A 14,991-nucleotide genomic window follows, 5' to 3' on the forward strand; every position below is an offset into this window, starting at 1 on the left:
AGCAACCAAGATGATTAGGGGACTGGAGGCTAAAACCTACGATGAATGGTTGCAGGAACTGGGCATGGCTAGTCTAGTGAAGAGGAGGACCAGGGGAGACACGATAGCAGTCTTCCAATATCTCAGGGGCTGCCACAGAGAGAAGGGGGTCAAGTTATTGTCCAAAGCACCCGGTCCAGACAAGGAATAATGGATGGAAACTGAACAAGGAGAGATTCAACCTGGAAATAAGGAGGAATTTCCTGACAGGGAAAACAATCAACCCATGGAACAGAAGTTGCCTTCGGAAGTTGTGGGAGCTTCATCCCTGGAGGCTTTCAAGAAAAGATCCATCAGAAATGGTATAAGGCATCCTGCTGGGGTAGGGGGTTGGACTAGATGACCTACAAGGTCCCTTCCAACTCTGTTAATCTGGAAACCTATTTTTACAAGAGTGGCTGCATTCACACAACTTTGCGATTGGCTAGACAAGCTAAATTCAGGTAGACTTATAGGAAACCTCTAAAACAGACCATGGTGGCAGAACAAGGACGTCTTACAACCACAGTGTAACTTTCCTACACACCACGTTTCCCTCCCCCCCTTCAGTGTGTCCTGATTTGTTTCTCATTTTCCGTCTTCCTCCTCCTACATATATATATTTGCCTTTCAGCTACGCAGGGACATTTGTCCACGCGAAGAATAACTACTGAATGGCTCTGTTATTTTCTATTTCGGTCTCAAAATTATGGGCTGGATGTCTACTTGTTGACATGGGTGGAGAAGAAGATGGAAAAGTGACATTTTGGTGATGGAAACAACATCCCAACCTTTTCTCCAGTGGCCAAAACAACTTGTGGTTTAAACTAGCAACTTCCATGAAAAAAAAAACACAAGGGAACCCTATACAAATAAAATAAAACCTACGGTAAATAAACATGGGCTTTTCAAAGACACAGGGCAGCATTCAGAAGGAACAATAAGTATTTTATATGCTGCAAAAGAGACTAATTTCCTCCCATCCCTAATTCCTTAAGACCACACCTAGAAGCCTGCATCCAGTTTTGGTCACCACACTATTAAAAAGATGTTGAGACTCTTTTTCTAGAGTTGAGACTCTAGAAAAAGTGCAGAGAAGAGCAACCAGGATGATGAGGGGACTGGAGGCTAAAACGTACGATGAATGGTTGCAGGAACTGGGTATGGCTAGTCAAGGGAAGAAAAGGACTAATATTTGAGGGGCTGCCGCAGAGAGGAAGAGCTATTTTCCAAAGCACCCAAAGGCCAGACAAGGGACAATGGATGGAAAGTGACCAAGGAGAGATTCAATCTGGAAATAAGGATAGTTTTTTTCTGACAGTGAGAACAGTCAACCCATGGAACAGAAGTTGCCTTCAGAAGTTGTGGGAGCTTCACCCCTGGAGACTTTCAAGGAGAGACCGGACTGCCATTTGTCAGAAATGGTGTTAGGTCTCCTGCTTGGGCAGAAGGGGTTGGACTAGATGACAAAGGTCCCTTCCAACTTTGTTATAATCTGAATCTATCTATGATGATTAAAAGGAATGGAGACAAAAACATACGAAGAACGGTTGCAGGAACTGGGCATGGCTAGTCTAGTGAAGAGAAGGACCAGGGGAGACAGGAGAGCAATCTTCCAATATTTGAGGGGCTGCCACAGAGAGGAGGGGGTCAAGCTATTCTCCAAAGCACCCAAAGGCCAGACAAGGAATAATGGATGGAAACTGATCAAGGAGAGGGGAAATAAGGAGGAATTTTCGGACAGGGAGAACAATCAACCCATGGAACAGAAGTTGCCTTCGGAAGTTGTGGGAGCTTCATCCCTGGAGGCTTTCAAGAAGAGACTGGACAACCATCTGTCAGAAATGGTGTAGAGTCTCCTGCTTGGGCGGAGGGTTGGACTAGATGACCTACAAGGTCCCTTTCAACTCTGTGAATCTGTATTTATCCTCTCTCCCATTTCATTTTTGCAACGGCTTCCTTTTTTAGATAAAGTCAAACTATGCAAATGACAGGTGTGACAAGAAGCCCGCAGAGGCAAAACACGGATCAGGATAAGTCTGACACGACAATATGCTGAATTTGGCTTGGGTTCATTTATTCATGTTGCTAACTAATGAGTGCTTCGACATCCCACTGGCACTGTTTGGCTGGCTCTCCCATAAAACTGCATAATGAAGAATGTCTGTCTGAGTTCATCTAATTTCCCCCTTTTAATGTCACATTTTAACAGAGGCTCCCATGAGCAGGGGCTAACCCTGGCCCATTGTTAGCTGTCAATCACAGTAACCTACTTTAAAAAACAGAATAGAAGAACGATTCCCACCAATAAAATAAAGTCGTGTAGCGAGGGTTATTTGTATAGATGGGGTTTTATATATAAATGTATGTTGGAGAAAGAGATTAAGGAGTCTGCAGATCTAATAAAAAGATGCACCAACTCAGGAAGCTCAAACTGCCCAAGGAGCTGCTGATTCTGTTCTACAGAGGAATCGTTGAGCCTCTCATCTGCACCTCTATAACTGTCTAGTTTGGCTCTGCAACCCAACAAGACAGACACGGACTTCAGAGGAGAATCAGAACGGCAGAAAAAGCAATGGCTACTAACCTGTCTTCCATTGAGGGCCTGCACACTGCATGAGTCAAAAAGAGGGCTGGGAAAATATTTACAGACCCCTCGCATCCTGGACATAAATTATTTCAACTCCTACCCTCAAAATGACGCTATAGAGCTCTGCACACCAAGACAATGAGACACAAGGACAGGTTTTTTCCAAATGCCATCAATCTGCTTAACAAGTAATACCCACAACACTGTCAAACTATTCACTAAGACTGCATTACTATTACTATAAATCTTCTCATCGTTCCTATCACTCATCTCCTCCCACTTATGACCGTAACTCTGTTGCTTGTATCCTTACGATTTACTTTGATTGTTTCCTAATATTATTTGATTGCTTATTTGTAGCCTATGACTATTATTAAGTGTTGTACCTTATGATTCTTGATGGATGTATCTTGTCTTTTTATGTACACTGAGAGCATCTGCACCAAAGACAAATCCCTTGTGTGTCCAATCACGCTTGGCCAATAAAGAATCCTATTTCTATTCTATTCTATTCTATTCTATTCTATTCTATTCTATTCTATTCCATTCTATTCTAAAAAGGCATAAAAACGACGCAAGAGAAAAGCAGCCAAAAACAAACACATTTTGGCAAAAGACACATCCAAGACAATCAAATGTTGACTGAACTAAATATTTAAAGAGGCTCCAAATCACAACTTGAAAAGCTCTTCTCAGAACAATTAAAGCTCTAAATTACTTAAAAGCTAAGTCTGGTATTGTCCTATCTCACTTTACTATTTCCCATCCACCTTCAGCAAACTGGGTTAATATTAAACCAAAGGAGGTAGTCTAGCCAGCCACATGACCACGGAGACGTCTTCGGACAAGGCTGGCTCTTTGGCTTAGAAACTGAGATGAGCATCGCCCCCTAGAGTCAGGAACGACTAGCACATATGTGCGAGGGGAACCTTTACCCTAGTTTAATGAAAAGAAGGACTAGGGGTGACGTGATAGCAGGGTTCCAATATCTCAAAGAAGAGGGGGTCAAGCTATTCTCCAAAGCACCTGAAGGCAGGACAAGAAACAATGGATGGAAACTAATCAAGGAGAGAAGCAACTTAGAACTAAGGAGAAATTTCCTAACAGCGAGGACAATTAATCAGCAGAACGACTTGAGGTTGGGGATGCTACATCACTGGAGGCTTTTAAGAAGAGATTGGACCACCCTTAGTCTGAAATGGGATGGGGTTTCCTGCCTAAGCAGGGGGCTGGACTAGAAGACCTCCAAGGTCCCTTCCAACTCTTGTTATTCTCTGCTCTTCTGAATGATAGAGGAAGCTTGAAATACTGTCTTAGGAAGCTGATGGGGAAGGGAAGATGCAACTATGTTCAATCAATCAATAAAACCAACAGTCCAGCAGAGCGCAAAAACTCACCAGCTCGTCCAGGTTCTTGAGGTCACACAAGGCTATCCGTTGTGTTTTGTTCAGGTATGCGGGAGACTTGTTGGGCCCCAAATCTCGGATTGCCTGCTCTTTCTTCAGCTCCCCACGGGCCCCCTGGTCCCTCATCTCCTCCTCGATCTCCTCTTCCATCTGGATCAGCATGGGAGCCAGCATGCCAAACTTGGAGCCCTTTCGGGCTACCTCCAGCAGACACAGGACGAAATTCTTCTCGTTCTTCTTCAACACCAAGTCGTTGGTTTCGAACATCACCACGTCCTGGATGCCCAGCTCCTGACGGCACCACTGGATGAAGTTGGAGATGTTGTCCCGAGCGATGAACGAGCCGGGGACCACGTTCTTCGCTTGGAAGATGACCTCCTTCTGAGGGATCCGCATGTGGGAGGCGGCTTCCGGGTTCGACTGTTGGAACTCCAGCGCGATCCGGTTGACGTTGTTGGCATGCTGGCAGAGGTCGTAGCCCGTCTCCAGGGCGTCCATGAAGTTCTCCACCTGGACCTCCAGATCGTAAAGGGTGTTCAGCCACTCCGCCAGGTCCTCCTTCATGGCGTAGAGATAGTCCTCGCTGGAACGGAATGGACGGATGCTCTTAGAAGCCGCGGACTGGATGTTACTAGGGTCGGCCATTGTTCAAGGTCTTGGGAGTAGTCACTGTGGGGCAGAGAGGAAGGGAGATATCAGCATGGACTCACTGCATTAGTCCTTCACAATGGAGCTGAGAAGTCTGTATCGAACACAGCTTACAAGAAGCCAAGGATGGAAACTAATCAAGGAGAGAAGCAACCTAGAACTGAGGAGGAATTTCCTGACAGTGAGGAGTAATAACCAGTGGAACAGCTTGCCACCAGATGTTGTGAGTGCTCCATCACTGGAGGTTTTGAAGAAGAAGACTGGACATCCACTTGTCTAGAATGGTCTAGGGTCTCCTGCTTGAGCAGGATTGGACTAGAAGACCTCCAAGATCCCTCCTCACTCTATTGTTCTGTTTTATTCTATTTATCTTCCGGGATGGTCCATCTCATTTCTTTTAGGACAGAGATCAGCTCCCTGCGTGAATGAAACCAGCAGGAGTCAGGTGAGCTCTTCTTCAGAGTAACACATGTTATGCTCGCAAACGCACACACCTTTTCATAAAAATGTGCTACTCGGAAGAGGTGCCGCCAGACATCTGGTTGGTTGCCAGCTTAAATAAGCAGACGTTGTGCCCAAGACATCTCCACCCAAGAAGCTCCTGTTTTTCTACTACGTGTCCCCAGGGCTTGAGGATTTCTCTGAGTTGATTGACGGATAGAGGTCTCAAAAGGGGACAGTTGTTGCTCTATCGATTTTCTACCCCTTTTTTCTACCCCAAAGCTTCCCCATTTATGCAGGGATCAAGGGATGACTATTTGCAACTTTCCCAGTAGGCTGGTGACAAATAACAAAAATTGGATGGGACCTTGGAGGTCATCTAGTCCAGGAGTCACCAACCTTTCGGATCTCAGGGACCACTAAATTCATAATTTTAAATCTCACAGACCACCTGACTCCAGAAATTGTGAATGTCCCAACACTGGAAGTCTTTAAGAAGATGTTGGATAGCCATTTGTCTGAAATGGTATAGGGTTTCCTGCCCAGGCTGGGGGTTGGACTACAAGACCTACAAGGTCCCTTCCAACTCTGCTATTGTATTATTAACCTGATCTGACTAATGACCGGCTGGCTGGGTGTGGCTAGGTGGTCATGTGGCTGGGTGGGCATGGCCAACTCAATGTCACTCACGTCGAGGGGCACCTACTCTACTCTACTCTACTCTACTCTACTCTACTCTACTCTACTCGCCACTCTTCGCCTGCCCACCCGGGCTCCTTAGGGCCCCAATAGGAAGCAGTTGCTGGAGCTAAGTAGCCCCCATGAAGAAAGAGTTGGCAAAACAGCTCAGTTCAAATTGGATCTGACTGAGAAGGAGGCTCAGCAGAAGCACCTCACTGAGGACTAGGAGCATAGGCTTTCCAAGCAGAGGGAGGACCTGAGGGAGTGCAAGGCCAGGGAGCAGTGCCTGGAGGCTCAGCGGGCTGAGATGGTCAGCCAGTTCCAGGCCATGATGCAGTCCCACTGGAACGAGGCCCTCCGGCTCTTCCCCACCAGCGGCCCTTCCCTCCAGCCTTCGCCCAAAGCCCCCCACCAGGAGGCCGAAGCAGACCCCAAGTCGGAATTTCTGACCCCCTCCGACCCCCACAAAAAGACCCCGAAGGGGGAGACTCTCTGCAGCAACACAAGCGTTCTTTGCACGCATCCATCCCAGGGGCCGCAGTTTGAGGACCCCTGATTTAGTGCAATGTAAAAATGCAAATAATTTTTCTGCGGACCCCCACAATTTTCTCGCGGACCCCCGTTGGTGACCGCTGTTCTAGTCCAACCCCCTGCTCAAGCAGGAGACCCTATACAGTATGGTGACTTCGAGCCAATCATCAGGAGACTGGGAGTTCTAGTCTCACTTTATAGAATGGTGAATGCCTGGAATGCAGCACCTGACCCTGTGCTTTCTTCCCCCAAACTTTAACCTTGGACTGTCTACGACCTCACCCCCATTCCTAAGAGGTCGTGAATAAGGGCACCAGGGTGCCTAGCCGTCCCTGTCCTAATAATTCCCTTGTATTGGTATCCATTTCGTGTATTCCTAATCTGGTCTGCACTTATATCTATTATCTTATGCACGCTTGACAAAACAAAGACATGGAAATAAATACAATGAAGATGCTTAAATGGCAGCCCCCCCTTCAATCAAAGAGAAAGGAGGGAGTCGGAGTTTCGGAGGGGGGGCAGGGAAGGGTTAATGCCCCCTTTCTCACAAAATTAGAGCCCTGGCGAGAGAGGGAAAGCAGGCATCCTCCAGGCAAGGGAGGGGAGGGTGGTGGACAGAAGAGGGGCGGTGGGAGGTGGGGGCGCATTCCCACTTCGGTTATTGCCGACTAAACAGCGCCCCGCACCAACTTGGCCTCCGCATCGCTCCGATTCTCCCACGTCTTTCTGATCCGCTGCGCGGGATCCCGGTGACTTTAGCCCCCCCCCCCCAGCCCATTCTCGGGGTCGGATACCCTTCGGGAAGACAGGGGGTGGGAGAGGGGTGGGGTGGGGAGGCAGAGAGGGGCTGACAGACAGGCCGACAGACAGGGCGCAACCTCCGGCGTCACCTGCCATCTTCCAAAGCAAACGTGGCAGCCAGAAGTGGGAGAAGGCGTCGGGTTGGGACGCAGGAGGGGGGGCGGTTGGAGGAGAGAAAGTCTTGGAGGTCTTCTGGCAGGACAGCCTGGGGATCATGGGCATTGGAGTTCCAGTTATTGGGACTCCCAATGCCCATGGTTCCCGGACTTCCCTACCATTACCCTAGGGACTCTGATGCCCATGGTTCCCGGGCTTCCCTGCCATTACCCCAGGGACTCTGATGCCCATGGTTCCCGGGCTTCCCTGCCATTACCCCAGGGACTCCGATGCCCATGGTTCCCGGGCTTCCCTGCCATTACCCCAGGGACTCCGATGCCCATGGTTCCCGGGCTTCCCTGCCATTACCCCAGGGACTCCGATGCCCATGGTTCCCGGACTTCCCTGCCATTACCCCAGGGACCCCAATGCCCATGGTTCCCGGGTTTCCCTGCCATTACCCCAGGGACTCCAATGCCCATGGTTCCCGGGCTTCCCTACCATTACCCTAGGGACTCTGATGCCCATGGTTCTCGGACTTCCCTGCCATTACCCCAGGGACTCTGATGCCCATGGTTCCCGGGCTTCCCTGCCATTACCCCAGGGACTCCGATGCCCATGGTTCCCGGGCTTCCCTGCCATTACCCCAGGGACTCCGATGCCCATGGTTCCCGGACTTCCCTGCCATTACCCCAGGGACCCCAATGCCCATGGTTCCCGGGTTTCCCTGCCATTACCCCAGGGACTCCAATGCCCATGGTTCCCGGGCTTCCCTACCATTACCCTAGGGACTCTGATGCCCATGGTTCCCGGGCTTCCCTGCCATTACCCCAGGGACTCTGATGCCCATGGTTCCCGGGCTTCCCTGCCATTACCCCAGGGACTCCGATGCCCATGGTTCCCGGGCTTCCCTGCCATTACCCCAGGGACTCCGATGCCCATGGTTCCCGGACTTCCCTGCCATTACCCCAGGGACCCCAATGCCCATGGTTCCCGGGTTTCCCTGCCATTACCCCAGGGACTCCAATGCCCATGGTTCCCGGGCTTCCCTACCATTACCCTAGGGACTCTGATGCCCATGGTTCTCGGACTTCCCTGCCAGAAAAGCCCCAAGGCTCTCTCCTCCAGGGACTCCGATGCCCATGGTTCCCGGGCCACCCTGCCAGAAGATCTCCACGGGTCTCTCCTCCAGGGACTCCGATGCCCATGGTTCCCGGCTTCCCTGCCCCCAGTTCCAACCCTGACCCATGGCCTGCCCACCGGCGCCTCTCCAGAAAGAACCCCTCCCCTCGCCTTACCGGGGGATGCGGGGAGCGGAGAGGCCAGGACCCGCCATGGGCACCGTTCCCACCTGCAAGTCATCCCCGCGGCCGCCGCAGTTTCCCCGCTGAAATCGCTGCGCAGCTGAAAAAGCCGAGAGGGGCGCAACCTTCCTCCCCGAAAGATGCGCCGCAGGGGGACTCACCTGCGCGGCCATCGCGGGCGGCTCTTTCCGGGGCGGCTCAGGGCAGGCGGGCCGGATCCTCCCCGCGCCTCATGCCCGGCTTGCCCGCCGCCGGCTCAGCCCGGCCGGTCCGGCATCGCGGCTCCCTTCCGCCTGGCCCACGTGCGGGGCTCTCCTCCTCTTCCTCTGCCCGGGATCCTGGAGGCGGCGCTGGGCTGGAGAGCCGAGGCTGCGCGGCGGGGAGGGGGGAGAGCCGGCCGGGGTCCTGGAGGAGCGCCAAGCGCTTAGAGCGAGCCAGACGGATGGGAGGCAGCCGAGCCGAGGCGGGGCTGCTGCTGCTGCTGCTGGCGCTGAGTTGGCCAGCCTCTGGCCGGGGATCCCGCGGCTCCAGGCGAAGGAAGAGGTGGAGCTGGGAGTCCGGCAGGAGGAGGAGAGAAGGAGGAGAGAGAGGAGGAGGGAGAAGAGCAGGAGGAAGAAAAGGAGGGAGAGGCGGAGGAGTGAGAGGAGAAGGGAGAAGAGGAGGAGAAGAGGAGGAAGAAAAAGAGGAGGAGGAAGAGAAAGAGGGGATGAGGAAGGGGAGGAGAGGAGGAGAGAAGGGGAGAGAGGAAGAGGAGGGAGAAGAGCAGGAGGAAGAAAAGGAGAAGAGCAGGAGGAGAGGAGGGAGAAGAGCAGGAGGAAGAAAAGGAGGAGGGGAAGAAGGAGAGGAGGGAGAAAAGGAGGGAGAGGAGGAAGAAAAGGAGGAAAGGAGGAGGAAGAGGAAGAGGGGAGGAGGAGAGAAGGAGAGAGAGGAAGAGGAGGTAAAGAAGAGGAGAGAAGGAGAGAGAGGAGGAAGTGGGGATGAGGAGGAAGAGGGGGCAGAAGAGGAGGAGAAAAGAAGGAAGAGGAGGAAGGCAAGCCTAGCAGCGCCTTTACGCCCGGCGCCCCGAGGGCATCCCGACTGCTGCGCCCGGCCAGCCCTCGCCGGGGGCGCTGCGTACCTGCGGTGCCCGAGGCGGCGAGCGCGAGGCTGGGCAGGTCCTGCGCCAACCGGAGCCCCTCCGCCTCCGCCCGCCGCGGCCGGCGCCTTGATCTCATCCGGATCAAGAGCCGAACACGCCCCGCTTCCTTCGGCTCCGCGCTGCCTTGCTCCGGCCCGGAGGGAGGTGGCGGGACCCGGCCCAGACGGCGGGGGTGGGGGGTGGTGATGTCGGAATTGCGCAATGCGGGCCGCCGCGACAAAAGCGCTCGGCACGCGCTCAGAGGCAACCTTGCCCTGGTTTAGGGGACTCCCAGAATGATGCTCAAGAATTTGCCACCTCCTCCCAAAAAACCCTGCCCCCCCTTTCCTTTGAGTTATTTTTTTTTAAATATCCCAACTTCCAGAGAAGGGAAAACACTCTGTGCAAGCTCAGAGACTCTTGAGTCCTTGGTAAGGGTCAGATCTGGGCTCAGACCCATTCCCCTATCCCCAATCTCTTGCCTCTAGCCACACCTCAACCCTGGTTCACACAGACCGCAGGGGCTGCCTTCACACAACCAGGCATCCTTCCCTGCATTATCTGCTCTCCTTCCTTCGACACTCATTTTTTAAAAAAAGAGAACATTTCCAACTTCTACAGAAGAGAAGCAGAGCCCTTAACTTCCTTCATCTAAGAAAAACGCTCTGTGCGAGCTCAGAGACCCTTGGTGGTCCTTTGCAGGGGTCAGATCTGGTTCAGACTTTTATAACCCGGATTCAGAGGCCACAGGGACTGCGTTCACACAGCCAGGCACCCCTTCCTGCATTATCTCTAGAGCAAGGGGTGTGCAAACTTGGGAACTTTTAAGACTTGTGGACTTCAACTCCCAGAATTCCCCAGCCAGCCATGCTTATGGACTTCAACTCCCAGAATTCCCCAGCCAGCCATGCTTGTGGACTTCACCTTTAAGACTTGTGGACTTCTGGGAATTGAAGTCCAGAAGTCTTAAAAGTTCCCAAATTTGCACGCCCCCTGCTCTAGACCAAAGGATTTGGAGGGAAGTCAGAAGGACTTGTTTGAACCCAACCCTCTTGGTTCCTCTTTGGATGGAGATTGCTATGGAAACCCCCTGCTTTTTCACTGGGCAAACAAATAAGGAGACAGAGACAAGGGAGGGGAGGGGAGGGGAGGGAGCCGAGCCTTGGTGGAAAAAGAGGAAAAATCTACATCCTCTTTTTCTTGTCCGTCAACTTGGAAAGCGGCCCAGCCGAGCGAAGCATTGAAAGCGACTGAACTGGAATATTATTTCCAGTTCTTCAAAGCCTGTTCCGCAAGAGCTTTTTGTTGGTTTAGCGCATGTTAAGTAGCCGCCCAATTTGGGCAATGTGACCCAGGGCGCTGGGCCAAGAAAAGCGTTGAACCCGAACGCAAACAAAAAGTAACGGGGAAGGGGTAGGGGTCATGAGACCCAACGAAAACAACTCAGGAGCGATCAGAAACTGAGCCGCTCACTGTGATCCCAGGTTCTTAAACAGATGAAAGGAGTTGGAAGGGAGCTTGTAGGTCATCTAGTCCAACCCCATCCAAGCAGGAGACCCTACACCATTTCTGACAAATGGCAGATATTTGTCTGCTATTAATTTTTCTTGGACAAAGAAAGACTTTTTTCCTCCCCCATTTTCTGGCCCAGGACTCGGCCCGTCTCTGTTGATTTCGTGGCATCTTGTAATATATATATTACATACATATGTGTGTTGTATTTGTGCTGATAAATAAATAAAGGGAGACTAGTATAGATGGGCATACCAGGGGTTGTAACACAAATACATATATATATATATATTCTGCTGCACGGGGTAAATACGTGAGAAGCGATCGGGAGCAAAGTTAACTTTTTTACGACAATAAGATTAAACACGACCGTTTGTCCCATTGGGGCAGAGAGCAAAGATCAGGAAAGCAAATAAGTCATAAACCATAAAACGATCTATGCAAAAGTTTCCTTTAAGTCAAAGTCGACTGAGTTTGTTGACACGTTGATATAATTTTATTGGCAGGAATAGATTTTTTTTTTAAAAGGCTTATGGCGGCCTCTGTTCATTTTGGTGTTTGAACAACAAAACAAAACTTTGGGAGAGAAAAAAACAACAACAACAAAGCCAAGAGAGAGGATCATTGTAAGTTATTAAGATGGTTCCTAAAGCATAAAAATATGTTTTGTGTGTGAATTGATTGCATCCCCATCTGGAAACCGTGAGAATAGACCTTGGGAAGAAAAATATTTCATCTCTAAAAGAGGAGGGGGGGAAAGGGGGGATTTTAAAAAAGAGAGAAAAAAGGAGTAAAAGAATCAGTGTCAAAAAAAAAAACACAGTATCCTTTTAAGTCTCGTTCAATTCTTCTACGCTCAGAATTGGTCTCCGGAAGGAACCAGTTTGGTACCCAAAAGAGGGGGAAAAATATCTAGCCCCCCTCTTGTATTCCAATCGTTTTGGTCCGGCGATCCAATTTTGCAAAATCACAGAGTTAACAGCTTCACGTCTCTCCGCTCGGCTTTGTCACTAGCTGAGTCATAATCGCACTGCAAAGTTTGAAAACAAAAGAGAAGGAGATTTACGGGACCAAGCGGAGGGCAGGGAAGAGGGTGAGGGGGTGGCCCAGATTCTAGGAAATAAATTTGCCAGTGGCATTTCTACGAAAGCCTGAAAGGTTGGAAAGTACATTTTCTAGCCCCGTGATGGCGAACCAACGGTGCCAGAGGTGGCACGCGGAGCTCTCTGCGGGCACATTTGACATCGCCAGCTGCTCTTCTGGTTTCGGCACGAAAAACAGCCTGAAAAATGCCCCCCAAAATGGCCATAAATGGCTAAAAAAACAGGCATGCGCACGCTGACCAGGTTGGCCTTTAGGTTTCTGTGCTCGAGTGTGCATGTGCTTGCCAGAAACCCAAAGACCAGCTGGCTGGTTAGCTCCAAAATTGTTAGGGCTTTTGGTTACGGAAGGTAGAGGAAAAAGGATGCCGTGCTAGGAGGAGACTCTATGGTGGTTCTGGTCGGCTCCAGAATTGAACAGGGGGGGGGGCTTCCGGTTGGGACCTTTGTGGTTCTCTGAGTGTTTATGGTTGCCGACCCCCGTTCTAGCCCAAGGCTACAAGCCATTCATTGATGGCTCTCTTATCGATCTATGGGAGATGCAGAATCCGGTTTTCTGCGTTGCAAATCAATTATTCTTAATATTATCAGAGAGCGCGAGTTATTTCCCTTTGATGAGAAGACTACATGATGGATTTTGATGGAAGCAGGAGTAGATCTTGAAGGATGGTGCTGGAGAAGACTTGTGGGGACCTGGAGTGTAGACCGCCAAGGAAAATGAAACCAGTGGATCGTTGAAGAAGTCTTCTCACTTGGGACACAAATGACCCTGCTTTGGGTATGATGATGAAGATCTGGCTATCTGGAGATGTCCATAACGCTAGGAAAGGTGGAAGGAAAGAGGACAATCGGCACTAGAGGTGACTTGATAGCTGTCTTCCCGTATTTGAGGGGCTGCCCCAAAGAAGAGGGGGTCAAATTACTCTCCAAAGCACCCGAAGAACCAACGGATGGAAATTTTTCCAAGGAGACGCAACTTAGAACAAAGGAGAAACTTCCTAACCGTGAGGACAATTAACCAGTGGAACAGCTGGCCACCAGAAGTTGTGGCTGCCCCATCACTTTTAAGAAGAGACTGGCTCCTTGTCTGAAAAGGGGATAGGTTCTCCTGTTTGAGCAGGGGGCTAGACTAGAAGACCTCCAAGGTCCCTTCCAAGTCTAGGATGTTTTGAGTTGGGCTCGATGACCTCAAGGGTTCTTCTGAGCCCTGGGCTTTTTTATTTGAGCAGATGCTGAGCTAGATTCTGGCGCCAGGCTGAAATCCATAATCCTGGGGTGGTTTTCCTTTTGTTCCGATCTCCCAAATGTTACACGTTCCAGGACTTCCGATTCTGGCATCTGGAAACGGTTGGCTCCTTTTATTCAAGGCAGCCTTTAGCCTTTCACAGCTGCACATCTGGCAGCCAATACACTTAGCTCATTATGTCTGAGAGGGAGAGAGGATACAGGGGTGTGATGGCTTAGGAAGTGCTGCCACCTGCTGCGGAGAGGCGACTTCTCCATGCTGGGAACGGTTCCCATCTCATTCGCTAGGCTGCTCCCGTCCCCATGACCTTAAGAAACGTCCTTGAAAACTCCATATTGGCTGGGGAATTCTGGGAGTTGAAGTCCCCAGGTTTTAAAGGGGGAGGGGGGAGAGAAGAAAGATATTATACACGTAGTCCTCGATTTACAACAGTTCATTTAGTTACAAGGGCACTGGGGGGGGGGGGGAAGAGAGACCTAGGACTGTTTTCCAGCTCATGGGATCAACATTCTCGACGACGGACTCATATTTGCGACCGTCGCTGTGTCCCGAAGGTCAGGGGATTCCCCCACCCCCCTTTTGCGACCTTCTCACAAGCAAAAGTCGATGGGGAAGCCAGATTCAGGTTGCAACCGTGACTGACTTAACGCCGGTGGGGATTCACTTTAACAACCGAGGCAAGGAAGGTTGCCCAATGGGACAAAACTCACTTAGCAAACGATTCACTTTTAACCACCAGAACATTTGGGCTCAGTTGAGGTCGTAAGTCGAGAACTACCCTGTTTCCCCCAAAATAAGACCTCCCCGGATAATAAGCCCAGTCGGGGCTTTTGAGCGCATACGCTAAAATAAGCCATGGCAGCAGCCATGGGGTGACCACGTTCACCGCCTCCTGCACCTCGAGAACAATATCTCCCCGAAAATAAGGCCAAGCGCTTATTTCCAGGGGAGGGAGGGGGGGGGGAGAAAATAAGACCCTGTCTTATTTTGGGGGAAACACGGTACCTGTGGTGCAATTGATTCTTGGAGGTGGGAAATGATCTCCCAGCCATAGGGTCATTTTTCACGGCGGGGTGGGGGTGGGTGTTTGCAAAACAGGCTCTTCGCGTCCCGCCAGCTGCGCCCCCATGTCTTCATAAGAACCCAAAAAGATTCTCACAAATCCTGCCAGAGCTCGTGTTGAAGACATGCTGCAAAAAGTGTTGCATTTTACAAACATTTGGAAGTTTATTTAAAAAAAAGAAAAAGGAAAAACATCACACAACCATGAACATTTGTTACATGAAATTTCCATCCTCCTGACCTCTTCAAATCACAATTTTACCGGGCATGCTCACGACAAAGTTGCTTTTTTTAAAAAAGAAAAGGAAAAAGGGGGGAAAAAAAAGAGAACAAAAACCAGTTTTTAATTAAACAACCATGTTTCGTTTTTGTTGTGGATTTATTTTTATCTTTTAAGGGTGAGGGGAAAAAAAAGAATAAAGAAGAACTCGGCAACGC

The 14,991-nt window shown here is 50.4% G+C and overlaps 1 protein-coding gene across 1 annotated transcript in view; it reads right to left on the bottom strand.

The window, feature by feature from the left end:
• Nucleotides 1-9,122, bottom strand: part of GAS2L1 (growth arrest specific 2 like 1) — a 29,067-nt gene extending 19,945 nt beyond the window's left edge. Inside the window, exons 1-2 of the mRNA XM_081966441.1 lie at nucleotides 8,678-9,122; nucleotides 4,006-4,683 (exon numbers count right to left, since the gene is read on the bottom strand). Of these exons, the coding sequence (XP_081822567.1) occupies nucleotides 4,006-4,659 (654 nt within the window). The 5' untranslated portion in view covers nucleotides 4,660-4,683; nucleotides 8,678-9,122. The remainder of the gene's footprint in view (nucleotides 1-4,005; nucleotides 4,684-8,677) is intronic.
• Between the last annotated feature and the right edge of the window lie 5,869 nt (nucleotides 9,123-14,991).

Source organism: Natrix helvetica (assembly GCF_964273705.1).
Source record: "Natrix helvetica genome assembly, chromosome: 14".
In the NCBI taxonomy this organism is placed as follows: Eukaryota; Metazoa; Chordata; class Lepidosauria; order Squamata; family Natricidae; genus Natrix; species Natrix helvetica.